General features: G+C 44.6%; 1 protein-coding gene across 1 annotated transcript in view; it reads left to right on the top strand.

The window, feature by feature from the left end:
• The window catches only part of Bpifc (BPI fold containing family C), a 53,315-nt gene extending 33,269 nt beyond the window's left edge, over window positions 1-20,046 (top strand). The window contains exons 11-16 of the mRNA XM_004650575.2: window positions 964-1,134; window positions 3,069-3,136; window positions 13,962-14,004; window positions 14,989-15,052; window positions 16,232-16,308; window positions 19,571-20,046. Coding sequence (XP_004650632.2) covers window positions 964-1,134; window positions 3,069-3,136; window positions 13,962-14,004; window positions 14,989-15,052; window positions 16,232-16,308; window positions 19,571-19,693 — 546 coding nt within the window. The 3' untranslated portion in view covers window positions 19,694-20,046. The remainder of the gene's footprint in view (window positions 1-963; window positions 1,135-3,068; window positions 3,137-13,961; window positions 14,005-14,988; window positions 15,053-16,231; window positions 16,309-19,570) is intronic.
• The last annotated feature ends 3,554 nt before the right edge of the window (window positions 20,047-23,600 follow it).

The following is a 23,600-nucleotide window of genomic DNA, read 5'->3' as shown; positions in this document are numbered from 1 at the left end:
CACCAGTATTTATCCCCAAGTGGTCTTTAGCTCATGATCCTCCTGTCTCAGCTTTCTGAGTGCTAGATTACAGGCATATGTCTGTCTTTTAAGTGACTTTAGTAAAGCAAGTATTAATGTCATGTGTCATAGAATTCTGATACCAATCATAACAGACCTGCTTAAAGGACATCAATGCTTTAGGAAAAGGAGCTCAAACTGGGTGTGGTAGTTCATACCTTTGGTCCTAGCCCTTGGGAGGCTAAGGTAGGAGAATCACAGAGAATTTGAGGCCAGCCTAGGGCTACAGAGTGAGTCCCAGGCCAGCCTGAGCTAGTATTAGATCCTATTCCCCCAAGCACCCCCCCCAAGAAAAAAAGAAATAAAAGAGAAAAAGAAGTGCTCAAGGCAGACCTAGGCTTCAATTCCAGAGTTATAATATATTTTCCTAGAAACTTAAGAAAAAAATCACATTGCCTGTGTAAAATACACTCCATAAAATAGGAGTGCTGATAGAACCTGCCATGGGGTTTTGTGAGATGTGGGTAAGAGATGGATTATATAAAATCCTTGGCATGGTGGTTGACAAGCAGTGTGGGTAAAGTAAATGTCAGCTGTTCTGGTTGTTGGGTGGTTTCTTTATTTATTTGTTTATTTGAGAGAGAGAGAGAAAAACAGGCACACAAGGGCCTCTAGCCACTGCAAACGAACTCCAGACACACGTGCCACCTTGTGCATCTGGCTACATGGGTCCTGGGGAATCTAACCTGGGTCCTTAGGCTTCATAGGCAAGTGCGTTAACCATTAAGCCATCTCTCCAGCCTGATTGTTGGGTTTTGTGTGTTGTTATTATTACCAGTAAAGAGCTGTTTTCTGTTCTAATCACATGTTGCAAGAATTGCTCACCACAAGCCACCCCAAATTCCTGATTTTCCTGACCAACTCATGACTCCTCATCTCCATTACTCTCCCTGAACGGGACAGATTGCAGAGATCTACATCTTGCCCCAGCCCTTCATGCTTCAGATCATGGCTACAGAGCCTCCTGAGATCCACTTACATCCTGGCAACTTCACCCTGGACATCCCGGCCTCCGTCATCATGCTCACCCAGCACGAGAACTCCACTGTTGAGCCCATTGTCTCCATGGACTTCGTGAGTCTGGGGAGACTGAAGGGCCACCTGTGGTCCCAGCCAGTCTTGTTCCTGCCATGAACCGCTGGCCAGCAGCTTCTAAATATTTGGAATGGAGGATGACTCCTCAATTAAGAGTGAGGATAGAGGGGCTGGAGAGATAGCTTAGCAGTTAAGACGCATGTCTATGAAGCCTAAGGACCCAGGTTCGATTCTCCAGGTCCCACATAAGCCAGCTGCACATGGTGGCACATGCGTCTGTAGTTCATTTGCAGTGGCTGGAGACCCTGGAGTGCCCATTCTCTCTCTCTCTCTTTCTCTCTGCCTCTAATAAATAAATAAAAAATAATTTTTTTAAAGAAAAAAGAGTTAGGATAGAGTAGACCCTGGGAGCAGCTAACCTAGGCCTATTTTGCCCACCGTTTGCATGCCAATCACTGAAATAAGGAGTTTTGCACAAAAGTTTATTTATGAGGCAACAGCTATTAAATGGAGATGGATAAGCAAATTTCAAGTCTACCTGCCCAAGGATGGGGATTGTGAATATTTCTGGTCTAAGGCACGGAAAAAGGTGATAGGAGCAAATTTTATTAACTCTTGCCATTCCTATAAACACGGCAGAGCTATGATCTACACAGTCAGCTAAAAGCAGATGAACAAGGCATATTTTATGAGATTGGATGCATTCAAGACAGTATGGCCATAGACTAAACAAGGCGAATCTAAGAGCAGGTACACTTAAACATAAATTCACAGCAAGTAGATGGCTCAGGTTTTCCCCTAGTTTCAGAGCTCATGAACCTGTGTGTTATATGTTGTAAATATATCCCAATTTCTACTTTTTTGTGTTTTGTTTTGTTTTGTTTTCAAGGTAGGGTCTCACTCTAGCCCAGGCTGACCTGGAATTCACTATGGAGTCTCAGAGTGGCCTTGAACTCACGGCGATCCTCCTACCTCTGCCTCCCGAGTGCTGGGATTAAAGGTGTGCGCCACCACGCCCAGCTAATTTCTACTTTTTATATGCTTTTTCCATCATTTAAGTTACATAATAGCTGAATTTCTTTTTATACTAAATAAATCACTTTTTTTTTTTTTGGTTTTTGGAGGTAGAGTCTCACTGTATCCCAGGCTGACCTGGAATTCACTATGGAAGTGAAAATCCTTCTACCTCTGCCTCCCGAGTGCTGGGATTAAAGGCATGCGCCACCACGCCCAGCTAATTTCTACTTTTTATATGCTTTTTCCATCACTTAAGTTACATAGTAGCTGAATCTCCTTTTATGCTAAATAAATCACATTTTTTTCTATTAGAGAGAATTGGTGCACTGGAGCCTCCAGCTGGTACAATTGAAGTCCAGACGCTTTTACCCCCTTGTGCACATGTGTGACCTTGCACATACATTACCTTGTGCGTCTGGCTTACATGGGATCTGGAGAACTGAACATGCTTCCTTAGGCTTCACAGGCAAGCATCTTAACTGCTAAGCCATCTCTCCAGCCCTAAATCACATTTCCTTGGTGAACTCAAGTTGGAGTTAACCCTGATAGTACTAGTTTAAGCAGGCACGCATGAATGTAGAGAATAAAGGTTAGGAGAAAAGAAAGCATTGATTTAAAGAGGGCCCTGGAGTTGATCTCCAACAGTTTCAAAAAGTTTAAGGAGCTCTTCAAACAATAAGTCCTTACTGTTAGTTTCCTGCCAACAAGATGGGATGGGATTTTCAGTGTTTGTTTGTTTGTTTGTTTGTTTGTGACAGGGTCTCCCTACATAGCATAAGCTGGCCTTGAACTCTCAGTCTTCCTCCCTGAGTCTCCCAAGTGCTACAATTACAAGCCTATACTTCCATGCCCGGCTTTAGGGATATTGAATAGGAGGAAAAGTTGATTTGGTGATGCTTCCACTATGGTACAAATAGAATTGTTCATCTTAGTAACAAGGCCTTTCCTGTCTACAGGTGGCTAGTACCAGTGTTGGCTTGGCTATTTTGGGACAAAAACTGGTCTGCTCCTTGTCTCTGAACAGGTAAGATCAACTAACTTTAACTGTTGGAAACCTTGGTAACAGGTGAGTCAGCAGGCTTCAGAGACAAAGTGACCATGAGAAGGACAAGTGACGTGGATCACTGTGGAGCATGGGTCCGTTCACTGGTCTGCCTGCTGCGGACCAGACTACTGCAGGCACTGGGAAGTTTCTCTTCCCAACAGAGGACAAAGTAGCCAGGTATGGTGGCGCGCGCCTTTAATCCCAGCACTCGGGAGGCAGAGGTAGGAGGATCGCTGTGAGTTCCAGACCAGCCTGAGACTACATAGTGAATTCCAGGTCAGCCTGGGCTAGAGCAAAACCCTACCTTGAAAAACAAAAATTTAAAAAAATAAAATGAGGACAAAGTGATTATAAAGACAATCCAAACTGTGCATATTCCAGTGTCCAGTGGTTAAAGTTCCTCTGGATAACTCATCGAGGAGGACGTTAGGGTGGAGCATCAGTCTTTGGAATTATTAAGGACCTAAGATTCAAATCCCTTCTCGTTGGCTACAATCAAGTAAACTGACAACTCCAAGCCTCCCTTTCCTTATGCGCAAATAGATAAGGGAGTTGGACTGGTTCATGTTTAAGGCACCTTCAGGCTCTGACGATGGAATCATGACTAGGACACAGAGCTAAGCAGGCTCGTGGCCCGTGGCCTCACCAGCCTCAGACAGGTGCCGCATCGTGAAAGGATATGAGCAGGTCCTCCACCCAGGCTGCTGAACACTGGCTGCCACTTGGGAAAACCATGCTCACAGTCCAGTTTGCTCAGATATAAAGGTGATCCTGACACCATGAACCGGACTGCCTGGAGGAGGATTTGCAAAAAGACCAGCTGACCCAGACTGAACTCATGGGAGGAAAGAAGGGAAACAATAAAACAGACTGAGAGCAGTTAGAAAAGAACTGAGAGACCGATGGGGAAGAAAGTGGCCACCTCTGCAAGACAGGAAGAGGAATGTAGTAACATGTAAAATATTTTTCAATAAAACCACGTTAAATGAAAAGGCAGATTACAAAACTCTGTAACACAGCAGCCAGTTGCACAGAACGGCTTCAAATGAATGGGATGATGAGGCTGAGATGTTTAATAATGGCATTCTTTGTCCTACACTGTTTTTCCCACATAAGGAATGCAATTTTAAAAGGTAACTGTATAATGGCCTAACAGAGAAAAATTGCCATGGAACTCTATTCAAATTCACCCTCCAAGCGTAGCTGACTTCTCCAAGAGAGAAACACAGTGCCTGAAGCCCACCATGCCCAACAGACCCAGGGAAATATGCTCATGTATTTTAAGATAATAATTCTAAAGAAATATAATTCAGGCTTTATCATATTTATTTTATAGCAATATAATATATTATAATATAATATATTTATAATATTTTATATTATAAAATACAATTTTTTAAAAAATTCATATAGAAGAACCCCCAAAAGCAAAGTGTCTTCAATGTCCAGAAATCACAGAGTGGCTCTATTGCTCAAAAGTCCTACTAATGAAGCCCAGGGCTATGATTGGTGATTTTAGAGGTGGCAGCTCTGACAGGTGAGGGGACAGGAAGCCGAGAGCAGGCAGATGACAAGAGAAAGTCAAAGGGTGAGGCACAGTCAACGTCTGAAGTGGGCCAGAGAAGAAGAGAGAAAATTCCATCTGAGTGTCTTCAGGCTGGGACTGTGAGGGCGGTGAGACCTCGGGCTGCCGGAGACAGACAGGAAAGGGTGGGTAGGAAGGAGAAGCTGGAATCTGGAATGACTGGAGATGCAAGACAGGACTGCTGACTGAGGCACCAAATGCCAGGAGAAGGTAGAGGCAGTACCCATGTTTGATGGGTGTCTGTTTTCCCCGCAGGATCTGAGGGAGGGATTTAATAACAACGACATTGCAAGCTTGCAGCAGGCAGGTGGGAAAGACCTGGAAGGCAGGAAACTGGGTTTGCTGTTCTGTTTCGTTGGGTCTTACCCTACCTGATGTTTCTATTCATAAGCAATACAGCAATCGCTGGTATTGTGATTACTTACTGGATTACTTTAAAATACCAACTGCAATTTGATTTATTTATTTATTTAAGAGAGAGGCAGAGGAAGAGAGAAAGAGAGAATGACTGCAAACAAACTCCAGATGCATGTGCCCCCTTGTGCATATGGCTTGTGTGGGTCCTGGGGAATCGAACCAGGGTCCTTAGGCTTTGCAGGCAAAGGCCTTGACCACTAAGCCATTTCCCCAGCCCTAAAATACCAAGTTTAATCCACTCAGTTTTTACAGTCTCAAGAAACGTATAAATTCATGCCCCAGCTTCCTGCTGTCTCAGCATGCCCTGACCTCCTGAGCATGAACCCTGAAATTAGGATTCCTGCTCTGCCAGCCTGTCCTGTGTCTCCTTGTGAGTCAAAGTAGGGGAGGGCTTCTGCTGCCCTGATGTCTGATCTCAGCAGGACCAGCTTCCTCACTGAGGGGATGCATTGCAGGATGAAAATGCAGGGCTCCTGCTTCAAAGATTATGCAGTTAAGACTGCAGAGCATTGCTAGTCTGAGATGAGCCCCTGTCCCACCACAAAGGTCACAGGACCTCTGAGTCGGAGGGTGGCTGTAGGGGTTGCTGTGGCAAACTCAGGTAAGGTAGGTAGGCCAGACCTCCTGTGAGCCAAGCCACAGAATCTGAGAGCAGGACTTTGCAAGGTTGCCCAGGCTATGCTGGAAGGCAGCCCTGACCTTGGGCAGAAGGAGTGACAGCTCTGCCGCCCACATCACTGCCCAGCCGGCTCCTCCACTCCCGGATCCCAGAACTGCCTTTCAGGATGAGCTGGTTTGGTCTTGAGTGATGTCAGAGAGGAGCATCAGGGAAGGAGTTACATGGGCAAGGATAGCTGGGACATCCTGGAAAAGAACCAGAAAACACATCATGGCTGTCTGTTTTTTGCTTTGGTTATTTGTTTGTTTGAGAGAGACAGAGCTGGAAAGAGGGGGAGAGAGGAGAATGGGTGTGCCAGAGCCTCCCGCTGCCTCAAACAAACTCTAGACACATGCGCTACCTTGTGCATCTGGTTTACGTGGATCCTGGGGAAGCAAACCTGGGTCCTTTGGCTTTGAAGGCAAGTGCCTTAACCACTGAGTCATCTCTCCAGCCCTTGTTTGTACTTTTCTAAGGTAAGGTCTTGCTCTAGTCCAGAATGATCTGGAATTCACTATGTAGTTCTCTCAGGGTGACCTCTAACTCATGGCAATCCTCCTACTTCTGCCCCACAAGTGCTGGGATTAAAGACATGTGCCACCATGCCCAACCCACACCATGGCTGTCTAACCATCTCCTGCCCAGAGCTCCTTGGTATTGGTGACATAGACCTGAGGTGCAGAGATCAGAGGCAATCCTGATAGGGTGGGCTTCTACAGGCAGTGAGCGTATGAGCTTGGGAGATGGTCTAGTTGGGTTCAGAACCCGACCCTGCCCTTTGTTAGCTGTGTGGTCTCAGACAAGCCACGTAACATCTCTGAATCTCTATTTCCTCCTCTGTAAAATGATGCTCTGACAAAATGTGCTTCAGAAGGTTGTGTGAGTCCACACACGGAAAGCATAAGTGAAATGCTCAAGACATGTTACCCAGAGGTGTTACTTGAAATTTCTGACCAGCAGAAAAGAGGTGTTCAATTATACAAGGTCTACTTTTGTTCCATTTTTTTCTTTCTTTCTTTCTCTCTCTCTTTCTCTCTCTCTTTCTTTCTTTCTTTCTTTCTTTCTTTCTTTCTTTCTTTCTTTCTTTCTTTCTTTCTTTGGTGGTACTGGGGATCAAACCCAAGGCCTTGCATTCTGCAAGTGCTCTAATACCCAGGACCCCTACAAGATCACTGCAAAGTCTTCTCTATTCACGTGTCACTCCTCTGTCTCCTGCCCAGCAGCGGCTGTGAGAAAAACGGTCGTCTGGTCCACAGTTTGGGACTCCTTATTTTTGATCTTGAAAGCGTCCCAGATCCTGTGCCCAGCACACACCAACTCTACTTTACACCGAAATCTTGGGCAGCCCTGCATTTAACTGGCCTGGCACAGTGCTCAATAAGTAGCTGTAGATAAAGTGAACAGGCCTTGGGGGGGGGGCATTTTTATCCCCATCTGATGGTTCAGATGTTAGATAACTTTCTCTCAAGGTCACAGAGCTGCTGGATAGCTGGACCAGAAGTTGAATCTATTTTAAAAGCCATGAGTGTTTCCTATGTTCTAGTTTAGATGCAGCAAAGAGCATTGAAAATGGTACTTATGGCTGGAGAGAGAGTTCAGGTGGGAAAGTGCTTAACTTATAAACAGAAGGACCTGAATTTGAAACCCAGAAAACATTATAAATAGCCAGACATGGCACATGTACTTGTAATCCCTGTGCTGGGAAGGCAGAGACCAGAGAATCCCTGGGGCTCATTGACTGGCCAATCTAGCCTACCTGGTGAGTTCCAAGCCTTTGAGAGACCCTGTCTCAAAGGAGGCAGATAGAGCTTCAGAAAATAACACTCATGGCTGTCCTCTGGTCTCTATGCATACATGTGTGTGCATGCGCACACACATACACACACACATATTGGTTTTTCAAGGTAGGGTCTCCCTGTAGCTCAGGCTGACCTGGAATTCACTCTGTAGTCTCAGGGTGGCCTCGAACTCACGGCGCTCCTCCTACCTCTGCCTCCCGAGTGCCGGGATTACAGGCGTGCGCCACCATGCCCAGCTCATACGTGCATAATTTTAAAAAGACCTAGCAGCTAGGAAACACCTTGCCTTCCACGGAAGAGCAAACCTGTGAACATGGGTCCACGCAAAACTGAAATAGGCAGCTCGTCCTTCTCAATGCTAGGTATGGAAAAAAGGAAGAGAAGACAGGGCGCTGGCTTTCCTGAAAGGGAAAAGGCGCATAGATCTTTCCTCGTCGCTGGAATCAAGTGGAAGGAAGCACAAAGACAGCGGCGGCTAGGACTAGACCTGACCTCTTTGGGTATGGCAGGAGCACAGTCCTGGAGCCACACATCCAGACCGGGAATCAACCTCAGTTGGCCGCTAGCTGTGTGATCTTGAGCAAGTTGCTGCATCTCTTTGAGTATCACTTTCCTCATCAGCTGGACAGCGCACCTCTCCACGAGGCTGCTGGGTGAGGGGGTGGGATGCCGGACGTGAGCTGCTTGGCGCAATGCCCAGCACCCTCGTTGCCAGTGGGCTGCTGTTAACATCTATTCTCCCATTCAAGAATCCACTCTGGACCACATACAAGGGCAAAATTGACAAGTCAGAATGGTGTTAAAAGTGTTGGCCTTCAAAAAGTCATGAAGCAAGTTATTACTATTCTATTCATGGAGCCTTTAATGCCAAGCAGAATTGTGTGTGGAGGCAGGTGCCAGGACCAGCTGGTCCGCAGAGCCCATGTTTTATAAATCAATTCACAGCAAGTTAAGTGACACTTTCTCTATCTCTCTCTCTCCCTCTCTCTCTCTCACATACACACTCTCTCTTTTGGCCGTCATCCAGACAACTTAATCCTAACTCTCTCAGCCACATGCAAAACTCGATGCAATCAAATGGACATGCATCATCATTGATTCACTTAGAACTCTGAGACATTCTCCACAATACTATGATTAAGACTCTACACATTGCCAAACTGTACCCTACCCCACTATCATGAACACACACACACACACACACACACACACACACCTCACACACACACACACACACACACACCTCTCCCAACTGTACCCCACCCCACCACCATGAACACACACACACAACCCCTCCCAAGCAACGCAGTCAGAAAATACAAATATAGCTGACTACTAGCTCCACTCCCCACAGGTTGAACAGGTATTTCCCAACACAAGCCATGTAATAACGTGTGCCCAGGTGGGAGGGGTTCACAGTTTCCATCGAAATGATGCTTTGGACCTAGCAAAGGCAGAAACCCCAAGTGGATCCTTCTCACTCGGGAGAATTTCCACGCTGCAGGAGGCACTGAAGCTACAATCATGGGGACTTCCTGCCCATGGAGGGAGTACTTCAGTACTGGGGTGGTTTCAACACATTTCTCCCCTCAAAGCCTTCATTGCTGACTAAACCCATAGCCTGGGGCTCTTGAGCTCCTCAACTACCGGCCCTGCCTCTCAAATCAGCAGGCCTTGGCTCCTCCAGCTCCCTCCAATTTTGCTTTAGACTGATTTCAACATCGATGACCCCAATTACAGCTACTATTCCCTACCCATCTCCTCTTTCTGCTCCTCTCTCTATGCATCTGCTCAGCAGTGATTTCTTGAGTACCTGTTTATTTTGGGTTGCTGTTCATAGCACACAGAGTAGAAGAAAGGATAATGGGTCCTGCTGAGCCTAGGGGAGAAACACACGGGTCAACACATAATTACAAGAGTGGGTGTTCAGGGGTGTATATGGAGCCCCCTCCCTCAAAGGACAACTTGTTTTACCCCAAGATTTTTTCCTTGTAACACACACACACACACACACACACACACACACACACCTCTGGCCTATTCTGATTCCTTCATATTTTCACACATTTTAAGAATTCTTGGGCTGAGCATGGTGGCACGCACCTTTAATCCCAGCACTCGGGAGGCAGAGGTAGGAGGATCACCGTGACTTCAAGACCACCCTGAGACTACATAGTGAATTCCAGGTCAGCCTGGGGTTGAGTGAGACCTTACCTCTAAAAACCAAAAAAGAAAAAAACAAAAAAAAGAATTCTTGGGCTAGAGAAATGGTTCATTTGGTAAAGGACTTGTCACATAAGCAAGAGGATCTGAGTTTGGATTCTCAGCACTCACGTAAACACGGGGTGTGGTGACACATGCCTATAGTCCCAGTACTGGGGCGGCAGAGACCGAAGGATCAATGGGACTCGCTGGTTTAGCGGAATTGGTGAGTCCCAGCTTCAGCAAGGGACTCTGTTTAAAAAAAAAAAAAAAACAACTAAGGTTTGGAAGCTGGGCGTGGTGTTCACGCCTTTAATCCCAGCATTTGGGAGGCAGGGTTAGGAGGATCATCATGAGTTCAAGGCCAGCCTGAGACTACATAGTGAATTCCAGGTCAGCCTGGGCTAGAATGAAACCCTGCTTCAAAATAACAAAAAACAAAAAGAAAAAGAAAAAAAGAAAAGAAAACTAAGGTGGGGGCTAGAGAGATAGCTTAGCAGTTAAGGCGCCTCCCTGCAAAGCCAAAGGACCCAGGTTCCACTCCCCAGGACCCACATAAGCCAGATGCACAAGGTGGTGCATGTGTCCAGAGTTCATATGCAGTGGCTGGAGGCCCTGGTGCACCCATATATTCTCTCTCTCCCTTCTGACTCAAATAAAAAAAAATAAAATAAAATATTTTTAAAAACTAAGGTGGAAAGGGTGATATGGAAGGACACTGATGCCAACCTCTGTTCTACATGGACGCACACATATGCATGCACACACATACATACATACACACACACATACATACATACATACATACATACACACATACACAAAAATCCTGAGTCATCTTTATGGTGTATAAATTCACAGAGGAACACCAGAGTCCACAACACTTTGTATTGTTCTCTGTTCTCCTACATACAGCTTTACTGCATCCCTCATAGTCATGGGTTTAAATTCTTCACATTGTCTGGTACATTGCTGAGAACCCAGGAGATTCTTGGCCTACCAATCATTTCTCCAGTCCTGAGAGAGACTGGCAAAACACAGCCTTCATCTCTCTTCTTCAAACACTTCAAGGGGTTCTTTGCTCTGAGAAGAAAGCTCAAAATCCCATGTGACACGTTCCCCAGCTTGGGCAGCTGCCTCTCTAACTGTGTACTCTCTGCAGCTCTGTTTAGAACCCTTGACACTGTCCCCCTTCTTTTCCTGTTTTGCCTTTTGGATCCTATTCACTCTTCCTGTTCCGGCTCCTTGAACTTCTCTCTAGACACCTTCCCACATCTACCAAGTTAGGTCAAGTTCCTCGGTCACCTGACTCATCAGCTGGTTTCTACCCTTCTGAGCATTTATCTCAATTTGTAATTAAACCTCAACTACTGGGAGTCTTTATAATGGCTGGCCTCTCCAGCGGGTTGTAAGGTGCATGAGAACAGTGGCTGTGGCAGGTTATTCTCACGGTCACATCTCCAGGACCTGCCCCAGTGCTAAAGAAATATCTGCTGGGTTAGCCAACGAATGAATTGAGTGCCTGAATGTACCAAGATCTGTACTCAATCCCAGGAATGCCATCATTAAGACTGGATCTCTGTCCTCAAGAACTTCGTGGTCATAGGCAGAAACAGAAAGAAAAGTTCATAAGGCATACAGGGTATGGAGTGCTGGAATGGATTTTCATTGTCTCCCCTTGGCACAGAGTTAGAGTGGCATTGTTAGTACCTGTGGCGCTTGACCTTGACTCTTGACCTCCTTTATGTCATGTTTGTCCTATCAACCTAGATCAGGAATGACCTTCTCTTATGCTTACAAGTTTGCACTTTGATTTGAGTTTCAATTCAGGAGATAAACCTTCTTTAATACTTTTAAAATATGCAAGAGAGGGGCTGGAGAGATGGCTTTGCGGTTAAGGCGTTTGCCTGCAAAGCCAAAGGCTCTTGGTTCGATTCTCCAGGACCCACATAAGCCAGATGCACAAGGTAGCACATGCATCTGGAGTTCGTTTGCAGTGGCTGGAGGCCCTGGTGCACCCATTCTCTCTCTCTCAATCTCTCTCTCTCTCAAATTAATTAATTATTTAAAACTAAAATATGCAAGAGAAAGAGAGAGGTGCCAGAGCTGAAACCCAGCACCTCAAGAATGCCAAGTGTGTGCTGTGTCGCTGAGCTTCATTCCCAGCCCAAAAGAGAGTATTATTTGTCTGCAGGGTGTGGTTATCTGAGCTGTCTTCCTCCCAACACCTCTATGGTTCTGAGGTAAGAATTAGCTCTCAGTATGAGGACTTTTATCAGGGATGGCTGGGAAGAGGACAGTCAAAAGACAGAGGTCAGACGCCCCCTAGTGTCCAGAGTTGGCATTTTTCATAGCCAGAGCTGTGCTTTGCTCTTGGTTCAACTTGTTTCTCTGCAGCTAGCAGGTCGGCCAGAGCGCACCAGTAAACAAAGCTGTAAGAAAGACTGTCCTGGGAGAAAGGGGTGCAACTTCCAGACAGGTTCTCTCTCAGAAGGTGGCCCTGGGATGGCCACACATGGCTTGGGCTGGTAAGAAAAGGAAGAGAACTCCCAAGTGTGGTCCACCATAATGTAGCCTGGATTTCTAAACTGGAATGTTTGCCCATCCCAAGAAATAGTGTGGCCAGAGGAGGCACCCCACTCACATTTCCTCAGCAGTGCCTTCAAAGATCACCTACGGGTTTAGCTTTTCTGCAATTAGTCTATGATTGTTATTATTTTTAGAGTGAGAGACAGAGAGAATGAGCACACTAGGGCTTTCAGCCACGGCAAACGAACTCCAGACACATGCACCACCTTGTGCATCTGGCTTACATGGGTCCTGGGGAATCAAACTTGAGTCCTTTGGCTTTGCAGGCAGACACTGTAAACGCTAAGCCATCTCTCCGGCCCTTCTGCAATTGGTTTTAATAACACCATCTCTGATATACGTCAAACTTGTTTTGATTTTATTATTAGTTATCAACTTCAGGCTATCTCAAAACCCGATTCCCAGTAACATACAGGCTGATAATACATGGCTGTTCTGTGAGAATCTGCTCTTTGAATGTAGTCACAGAAAGATTCTGAGAACAGGTAGCACTAGGTTTAAATTTTAAGATATTCAGAAGAGATAACTAGCCAAAGAGAAAGAGAAGGAGCACAGACCAGAAACAGACAATGTCCTGAGTGAAGACAGAGAGGCTGAAAGCATAATGGGATGTGCCAAGAAACACCTCAGGGTTGTTACCATTTTCCTTGGCCCCTCTAATGTTTGGTAACTCCAGCCTGTAGTATATTGCATGCATTCAAATGTGGTCACCATTAAATCCCTTTAACTAAGGGTGATTTCACACTGCAGACACCAATGTCAGTGTTACTCTGTGAATATGTATTGCTTTTCAGGACCTTTGTTATGTGGGTTTTTTTGTTTTGTTTTTCTAGGCAGGGTCTCGCTCTAGCCCAGGCTGACCTGGAATTTACTATGTAATCTCAGGCTGGCTTCAAACTCACAGTGATCCACCTACCTCTGCCAACTGAGTGCTGAGATTAAAAGAGTGCACCACCACGCCTGGCTTGTTATGTGTTTTGAAGCCAATACTTATAAATACTGGTTTCTATAGAATAAAAAGAAATAATAATACTAAACAGTTCATAGTTTGCGGGGATAAAACTCAAGGTGGAGAAAAGATGGAGCTGAGGGCTGGAGAGATGACTTTTTTCTTTGTCAAGTATTTTATTTATTTATAAAGAGAGAGGGAGGGAGCAAGAGAAGGGAGAGAGAAAATGCATTTTGGTGCACCAGGGCCTCTTGCTGTTGCAAACAAGCTTCAGATGCATGCATCACTTTATGCATCTGGCTTTATTTACTTTTAGGGAATCCAACTGGGCTGGCAGGCTTTGCAAGCAAACACCTTTAACCACTGAGTATCCATGCCCGGCGCTTGGCCTCGAGCTCTTGATCCTCCTGTTTCAATTTCCCAAGTGCTGGGGTTACAGGTGTGCATATCACCATGCCTAACTCTGTGGGTTTTGGTTTTTGTTTGTTGTTTTCCCAAACAGTGACCTTTTTCATCATTAAAAAAAAAAAAAAATCCACTTCCTCTTTGCCTATTTTTTAAATCTACTCTCATTTAACCTTTCCCTGTTTCTTGTTTCCTTTCAGATTCCGTCTCTCTTTGCCAGAATCCAAACACAGAGATGTTAAGGTAGGAATCCGAGAAGGATCAAAATTCTCCTGTGTAGTAGCATGTATTCGTTGTTTCATTGCTTTCCATGTCTCTGAGTCCTTGATATTTTCATGTGTGTGGGTTTTAACTTTGAAGTTCTAGCTTGTTTGTTTGGTTTATAGTATTGAACTCCAGGTGTTCACGTAGCTGCCCATCCGTCAAGCCCATTGACTAGAGATCTAGTTTACCCTGGGTTACATAGCAAGACCCTGTGTCAACAAAAGAAGTATTGATTGAATGAACTGATGTTCATCCTGGTCCATTTATGTTTTTAATATTTTATTTTTATTTACTTATTTATTTGAGAGAAAGAGAGAGAATGAACATGCCAGGGCCTCCAGCAACTGCAAACAAATTCCAGACGCATGCGCCACCTTGTGCATCTGGTTTATGTGGGCCCTGAAGAATTGAACCTGGGTTCTTTGGCTTTGCAGGCAAGCGCCTTAACTGCTAAACCAACCCTCCAGCCCTCCATTTATTTTTTCAATACCCGTACCCTCCCAAGAAGCGACACTGCCTAGGTTCTCCAACTGTCATAGTTTATTAAAGATACATTCGGTGTTCTGATGATGCTGTTGACATCAGAGATAAAATAATGCAAAGGAACACCTTGGCTGAGGTTCTCAGTACACAAAGGGAGGGCTGTTAGCTGGGAAGCCTGTTAGTTCTCTGCCATCTTGCTTGGCAGATACCCCAGCGACTACATTTGCTGCCACTATGGCATCTCGGAGCAGTTACTTGCATTACCAAGGCTCAGTGTAGAGAGAAGCAGACGTGTCCATCCACCAGGGGAGAAATAGGAAACCCTGTGAAACGGCTCCTCGCAAAGCTAAAGTTCCTGTGGGGAAGCTCTACTCATTGCTTTCAATCTGGTAAAGTTCTGGGAAGTTACCCTACCCCACCAAGCCTGATGCTTTCAACGAGCTTTGATGTAGTACTGACGTGTTTCCCCTTCCATCCCAGGTGGTGAGGTTTGAGAATATCCTGTCTTCCATCCTTCACTTTGGAATCCTCCCACTGGCCAACAGTAAGGGATTCTTGTGGCACGATGTGACTGTGATACTAATAAAACTTTGGTTTTTGTTTGGAACTTTCCACCCTGATGCCTCCATGTTAAGAGTCTTGTTGGGAATCCAGGCAAGAACCAGATAGTTGCAGTGCGTAAGCATCAAAATATGGCTGCAGGCCAGTAAGTTGAAAAGGAGACATAAAGGGTGGAGAAAGGAAGGGAGGAGGATACTTAATAGGTTGATATTGTATATATGAAATAACAATGATTGTAATGGGGAGGTAATATGATTGAGAATGGAATTTCAAACGGGAAAGTGTGGGGGTGGGGAGGGAGGGAATTACCATGGGATATATTTTATAATCATGGAAAATGTTAATAAAAATTAAAAAAAAAAAAAAAAAAAAAAAAAAAAAAAAAATATGGCTGCAAAACTTAGCACTCTAGGTTCAAGCCTGGAACTCTGTTTTGAAATTCAGCAAGAATGGCTAAGATAAGGAGACTGAAAAACCTCCCCTTTGATGGTGAAGAGTCTCCTTCACCTTGACCAGAATTCACATACCTTTCTCTAGGCGGTATCTCTGTGGTCCTCATGCAAGGACTATGGTCCCCACAGACATGTCCTTAATGGTTAGCAACCCCAAGCCTCTCCCTGCACCACAATCACTCACAAATGGCAGCATTTGGACCACGGTTCATTTAAAACATTTTTATTATCCCCCTTGAGGTATCCAAGGGACCAAGCACCTGCCCCACATCTACACCCTCCACTTACCCGAGCAAAGGAGAAGAGAATCTACCCAGAATCTCCTACTCTGAGCTCCTGCGTGAAGCAGGTCAGGCAGGCCAGCAACGTGCCAGACTTCATCTCTTCCCAAAATCTAAAACATTTTTTACATTAGACATCAATATGCTCCCAGGACTGACTACATTTTCAAACTATAATTTGGGCACGTATAAAATAGCAACTATTTTTTAGTATCTGAATGCAAGTCATTGCAGGTGCATCTTAATTAAATGTAAATTAATTAGCAATTTCTTCAGGAAAACGCTAGGGGCATATCAGAGAGAATGAAAACAGAACCAAGAAAATAACAAGATAATCTATGTAAAACTGCATACTCACCTCATCCAAAAAAGAGTCTGCCAAAAAGTCTGTGGCCTTCCTGGCTGACATCATCTTTTTCTCTATTTTAGCAAAGCTGCAGCAAGGATTTCCTCTTCCCAACCCCCACAAAATCTCATTCGTCAATTCAGATATTGAAGTTCTTGAGGTAAGACTCTGAATCTCCACTTTCTTATTCTTTCTTTCTTTCTTTTTGTTGTTGTTACAAGTCCTGATTTTAAAATATTTTATTGATTTATTTATTTGCGTGAAGTGACAGAGAGGGAGAGAGAGGGAGAGAAAGAGACTAACACTCCAGGACCTCCAGCCGCTGCAAGTGAATTCCAGAGCTGAATCTCCTCTTCACTGAAACCATTCTTTTGTTCGCAGTAGGATAAGCCTTCTCTATTTTGTTCATTTGTTTTATTTTGTATTTTCTCAGCCTAAGAAATTGTATAAGCAAAACATTTATCTTTTCTTTTTTGAGGGAAGCCCAACAGACTGGCCTTTTGGGGGGGCAGGAGGTTTTGAGGTAGGGTCTCACTCTAGTCCAGGCTGACCTAGAATTCACTATGTAGTCTCAGGGTGGTCTTGAACTCATGGGGATCCTCCTACCTCTGCCTCCCGAGTGCTGGGATTAAAGGCATGTGCCACCATGCCTGGCAGACTGGCCTTTTTTAATGTGAGAGGGCGAGAGTGAGAGAGAGAGAGAATTGGCGCACCAGGGCCTCCAGTGACTCCATTGCATGCATCTCCCAGTACACATGTGCAACCTTGCACACTTGTGTCACCTTGCATCTGGCTTTCATGGGACCTAGAGAGTCAAACATGGGTTCTTAGACTCCACAGACCAGCACCTTAACCACTAAGCCATCTCTCCAGCCCAAAACACTTATCTTTTAAAGCTTACAATTAACAACAAAATATTTAAAAGTCAACCTAAGTCTAATGTAATTTGGCAATCAAACTTATAGCATAATAAGAAATCTGTGAAAGATTTATTGACAACTTCTACAAGTATAGACAATAAACTATAATTCCCTCCCACCGTGCCCATTCCCCCTCCCAAATCCACCCTCCATTGAATTGCTTCTTCTTTCTAATTAATCTCAGTAGAGAACATTTTAATACATTTGATTTATTCCACAAGATTAACTGTAAGGTTGGGATCATTAACCTTGTTTTATAAATGAGAAAAGCAAAACCCAGAGCATTGAAGTGGCTTCCTGTGGTGGTTTGAATATAAAATGTCTCTGGTAGCCTTTTGTATGCAGTTAAGTTTCCTGCTTAGTCTCCAGCAGGTGGAGCCTTTGGGAGGTGGAGCCTTGCTAAAGGAGGTGGGTGGGGCAGATCTAGGGCTCAATTAGTCCAGCTCACTGGATGTTCAGAGCCAGCTCTGGCTGCTCTCTCTCTCTCTCTCTCTCTCTCTCTCTCTCTCTCTCTCTCTCTCTCTCTCTCTCTCTCTCTCTCTCTCTCTCTCCCTGACACTGATGTATGAACAGGTGAGCCAGCTTCTGCTCCTGCCAGGCTTTTCTCTATCATGATAAAGATTCCCCTGGAAATGTAAGCCTGAAATAAACCCTGGCCTCCCGTAAGCTGTTTCTGGCTGGGTATTTTGTTTCAACAATGAGAAGCCAATTGCTACACATAAGCAGCTGGAAAAGGAGGTGGCTGGTATGTTAGCTACTTTTCTTGTTGCTGTGACCAAATACGTGTCAAGAAGCAACTTAAAGGATGAAAGGCTGATTTTGGCTTACAGTTCGAGAGGCTATATAGCCCATCATGGTGGGAAAGACATGGCAGCAAGAATGTGAGTTGAGACAGATGTAGGAGGATCACCATGAGTTCAAGGCCAGCCTGAGACTACATAGTGAGTTCCAGGTCAGCCTAGGATAGAGCAAGACTGTACTTCAAAATAGAGAGAGAGAGGGCTGGAGGGATGCTTTAGCAGTTAAGGTACTTGCTTGCAAAGCCAAAGGACCCAGGTTCAATACCCCAGGACCCACGTCAGTCAGATGCACATGGTGGTGCATATTTGCAGTGGCTGGAGGCTCTGGCATGCTCATTCTCCATTCTCTTTCTTTCTTTCTTTCTCTCTCTCACTCCCTTTTTCTTAAATAAATAAATAAATAAAAATAAACTATTTTTTAAAAAAAAAAAGAAAAGGGCTGGAGAGATGGCTTAGCGGTTAAGCGCTTGCCTGTGAAGCCTAAGGACCCCGGTTCGAGGCTCGGTTCCCCAGGTCCCACGTTAGCCAGATGCATAAGGGGGCGCACGCATCTGGAGTTCGTTTGCAGAGGCTGGAGGCCCTGGCGCGCCCATTCTCTCTCTCTCCCTCTATCTGTCTTTCTCTCTGTGTCTGTTGCTCTCAAATAAATAAATAAATTTAAAAAAAAAGAAAAAGAAAAAGAAAAAAATGGGCTAAAGAGATTGCTCAGTGGTTAAAAGCACTTGCTCGCAATGCCTAATGGCCTGAGTTCAATTCCCCAGGACCCAGGTAAAGCCAGATGCACAAAGTTACACATGCATCTGGGGATCTTTTGCAATAGCAAGAGACCCTGTTATGACCAATTTGCGCTCTCTCAAATAAATATTTTAAAACAAAAAAATATGAAATTTTTCAAGGCTAGACCCAGTGACCATGACTCACCTCCTTCAGCAAGACTCCACTTCCTAAAGATTCTGTAATCCTCCAAACACCACCACCAGCTATGGACCCAATATTCAAACACATGAACATGTGAGGGACATTTCACATTCAAATCACAGCAGCTGGGAAACATATTGCCTCTTTGATTCTCCCAGTCAATGAACTTCCCCCTAAAGACCATCCCTGGGACTTGGGGATCTATTGAAAGCTGTTTCCTTGAAAATCGTTATCTAACTTCATAATATTTTACCCCTTTATTTTTGGCATTCTTGTTGGGAAGGTATAAATAACTCAGAAAGCATCTCCCATCTAGATGCTAATCCATATTTCTTTTTTTATAATTTTATTTTATTTATTTATTTGAGAGAGAGAAAGAAGCAGAGAAAGAGAGAATAGGGACGCCAGGACCTTCTGCCACTGCAAACGAACTCCAGATGTATGTGTCCCATGTGCATCTGGCTTATGTGAGTCCTGGAGAGTTGAAGCAGGATCCTTTGGCTTTGCTGGCAAATGCCTTAACCACTAAGCCATCTCTCCACCCCACCCCACCCCTTTTTTCCTGATTTAATTTAATCCGTATTTCTTGCCTCCTTACCTCTCTCTTCTCTAAGTCACATTTGGTGACAGTGATCCAAAATGGCCTCTTCTAATATCTGGCACTTCCGTAAAGAGGAGCAAGAATTGGGGAAGGCTTGACACTTTGGGGCCTGATTAAGTACCCTTCTCTCCACCCCTCAGGCAAACCCAATCTGACGTTGTCTTCATCTTGCATCCTTTTCAGGGTTTCCTTTTGATTTCCACCGACCTGAAGCATGAAACTTCTTCAAAGCAACAGCCTATTCTCCATAGCTGGGGAGATCTGAACCCCATAACTGGAACATGGAGGAAAAAGCCAGTGCCTTGATTGCCTTGTGCAATCCACCCCGAGAGTAAACAGCCCTCAGTCCCGCAGCTACTGAAAACCTGGAGGAGGAAGACCATGAGTACTGGAATTTCAAAGTCGTTGGAACAGGACTCTCTGGGAACCCTCAGAGGGGTAGAGGGAGGCAGACCAGGCTAAAGGGTTAAACAGGGACATGGCAGGGACAGGGGTGGATGTGAGTGTCTGAAAGTATGTCATGTGTCTGGTTATAATCTGGGAACAAGACTGAAGTAAGGACACCTGACCAGGTGAATAAGAAACTGAAGTCTGTCTTCATGGCAATAGGTTTGTGTGTGTGTAAAGATCCATCCCTTTTGCTCTTCAGAGATTCCTCCATGTTGGACTTTAAGTTTTATATTTACTGTTTCAGTTCCATGTTTAATTAAAATCTTTTGTATTAACGTCAGTCTTTTTTGTTTCCTTTTGTGAGATATCCTGTCCTGAATTTATTTATTTATTGTTTGTTTGTTTTTCAAAGTAGGGTCACACTCTAGGCCAAGCTGATCTGGAACTCACTCTGTAGTCCCAGGCTGGCCTAGAACTCGAAGAGTTTCTCCTACCTCTGCCTCTCAAGGGCTGGGATTAAAGGTGTTTGCCACCACTCCTAGCTTCCTGAATTTATTTTAATAAAATATGGCAGACCCCAAGTGAGGTCAGGGGAAGAAATTGAGTAAAGCAAAGGTGGAGGGAGGGCTAATCAAAATCTGAGAGGATGCAAATAAATCATATGGAATCCTCGGTTTTGGACAATGGAACACTCTGGACAAATAGATCATTGTTAGAAAATTTTCAGTGCTAGGGATGGGATACCTCCAGTGAGTTGTTGGCCAGGGAGGTCCCTGATGCCCCCAAAACATTATAGGCCATTGCAGAGGCCCTTGGCTTCCCACCAGGAATAGATGGTGAGACCCTATTGCTGAAGACTCAACATACTTGGGCTGCAAGGCCACTGAGAAATCCTGCTGGAACTGAGCTGATAACTTCCTCCATGTAGACCAACTGACAGAAAGCTGGAAGAAGCCATTCCACATGCAGTTCAATGGGAGAAAGAGATACCACCAGTGAAGATACTCAACAGTGGACACTGCAAGCCTTATAATTGGCCAGCCAGGCCAAATGAGCCAACGGGTACAATAGTGGCAGGTCTGTCATGGTGGAAACCAACTGCCTTCCAATTGGACTGGAGGCCCGCTCCATGGGGGGAAACACATCCCTGATACTGAAAACTTAAAACGGGGGTAGTCATGAGCCCTAGGGGTATAATATCTGCTGATGTCTGGAAAAATGTATATACTGTGCTTATCAAACTGCCCAGTAAGCACTTCTCTTAATATTTATACCCTTATATTAACACTACTCTCACTTTGGGTAGAGAATCTTCTCTTTTCAGATGGCAGTGACTTTGGGATGATTCAGAAGATATCATAGTGCTGGAAAGAAGTGACTGGAGTACTGAGTAACATCTCAATCACACCTTCCAAGGCTCAGGGTCTAATGTGGAAGAGGTGGCGGAAAGAATGTAAGAGCCAAAGGAAGGGTAGGACTTCTTACAATATGTTCCTTCCAGACATAAAATGGCCTAGATATCCATAACCTCATAGTGCCTGACACTACCTACACAAGACCATCATAAGAGGAGGAAAAGATCATGACATCAAAATAAAAGAGAGACTGATTGAGATGGAGAGGGGATATGATGGAGAATGGAATTTCAAAGAGAAAAGTGGGGGAGGGTATTACCATGGGATATTTTTTATAATCATGGAAAATGTTAATAAAAATTGAGAAAAAAATATGGCAGGAAGGGAAGAGAACTTCATTTCTTTAACTTGATGGAAACTGATGTCATACCAATACAAGGCTTCATCTTGTTTTGTTTTATTTAATTTGAGCAGACATCTCAAATGCTGCTTTTGACGTGCTTACAGGCTGTTGAGGGGACAGAAGAGAGCTGCTGACAAAATGCTTGCTGTGACACCAGCCTGAGGATAGTTACTTCCCTAGTTTCATTCATGTCACTTTCGCAGCAGCTCTGTAAGAGTTATGATCCCATTTCACAGACAAGGAAACCCAGGGTTAGGGTTAGGTAAGGATTCATCACACAGAGTTGGTAAATGGTACAGACAGAAATCAAACGCAAGGCTTTCTGGTTCCTTAACCATCAGGGAAATGCAAATTAAAATAACCATGAGATTCCACTTTACTTCAGAAAGGATGGCAATCATTATAAAAATCAAACAACGGGGCTGGAGAGTTGGCTTAGGGGTTAACGTGCTTGCCTGCGAAGCCTAAGGAACCATGTTCAACTCCCTTGATTCCCTCTAAGCCAGATGCGCAGGGTGACATATGTGCAAGGTTGCACACGTGCACAACGTGACGCATGTGACTGGAGTTCAATTGCTTCTCTCTCTCTTACTTTCTCCCTCTCATAAAAAATCAAATGACAGTAAATGTTGGCCAGGATGCGGGGACAGAGGAACCTTTGTATGTTGCTGGTGGGAGTGCAAACTTGTACAACCACTATGGAAATCAATATGGAGTCTCCCAAAAAAAGATAAAAATAGAGCTACCAACTGACCGAGCCATTCCCCTATTGGGCATCTACCCTAAAGGCTTCACTCTTCCCTGAAGAGATATTTGCTCAACCATGTCCATAGCTTCTAGATTCACAATTGCTAAGAACTGGAATCAACCCAGAGGCCCATCATCTGACAAATGGACAATAAAGATGTGGTACAACACAACTGTAGAATTCCACTCATCATTAAGGAAAAATGACATAATGAAATTTGTAGGGAAATGGACATACTTGGAACAGATCATACTAAGAAAACTCTCACAATCACAGAAAAGCAAACTCTGCATGGTCTCCCTCCTTTGTGGGTCCTAAAGTAAAACAGCTTGACTTACTGTCATGCATGGCATGCAACTTGAGGGGCAGATAAGAGAGATGGAAGGATTTGTAGGGAGGGGAGTGGGGGGAGGGAGATATATACAAAACCAAATCCAAAATGAATTAGTACCATAGAAAACTTCCTCCTGGATAGCAGACCAAAAGATATAACCCTCAGTAGAAGCATAGAGGGATCATCTGGTGAGAAGAGCCCTAGAGAGGGGAAATGAAGCCTAACCCTAAAATATTTGGCCCTGGCTGGTAAATCCCAGTACCAGAACTTGTTTACAATCCATGTTGAGCTATTGATTAGAGAGACCTATGAGGTCCCCAAAACAAAACAGACTTCTGTCAAAGCACTTGATTACGCACCTGAGGGGAAAGGTAAGACCCTATTGCTGAAGACAAACACATGCTATTGATGTAGAACATTGAGAGATTTAGCTGAATCTGGAAGGAAGATGATTAGCCGTATAGTGCTAAAAGCCGTGACATGAGATGCTGGGCAAAAACAACCAGCAATGTTGTGAGCAATCAGGGGACCCCGCTACATGCAGTCAACCATCCTTATAAGATGTACATACCTGTGCAATAGTGACACCCTCTAGGTAGGTAATCAATGGCTTTCTGATTGGATAAAGAGATCCACTCAATGAAAAGGAACCCATAGCTGGAATTAGGAACCCAGTGGGAATCCTATGGAGACCAAGATTATGGATTCCATGGAGGAGCTTCCACTAGTCTTTGACCAAAAGTGAGGCTATACCCATCAAAATCTCTGTAAATTAACAACACTTAGACCCCGAACCTATCCTGATCTCCATTGGAGAATCTGTTTTCCTTTTTCAGAGAGCTGCAAGAACCAAGGACAACCAAAATCTATCAACAAGACAAGGACAGCTGACCCCCTGTCAGCAGGTGAACCACCCCCTGCACAGCAGCTAGGGCCCAGGTGAAACCACAAAGGAATTAACAAGATGAGCAAGAATAGGGTAA

The sequence above is a fragment of the Jaculus jaculus genome, chromosome 6, assembly GCF_020740685.1.
Source record: "Jaculus jaculus isolate mJacJac1 chromosome 6, mJacJac1.mat.Y.cur, whole genome shotgun sequence".
NCBI classification, from domain to species: Eukaryota; Metazoa; Chordata; class Mammalia; order Rodentia; family Dipodidae; genus Jaculus; species Jaculus jaculus.
Note: the sequence above shows the minus strand (reverse complement) of the source record. Positions and strands in the feature narration are given on the sequence as shown.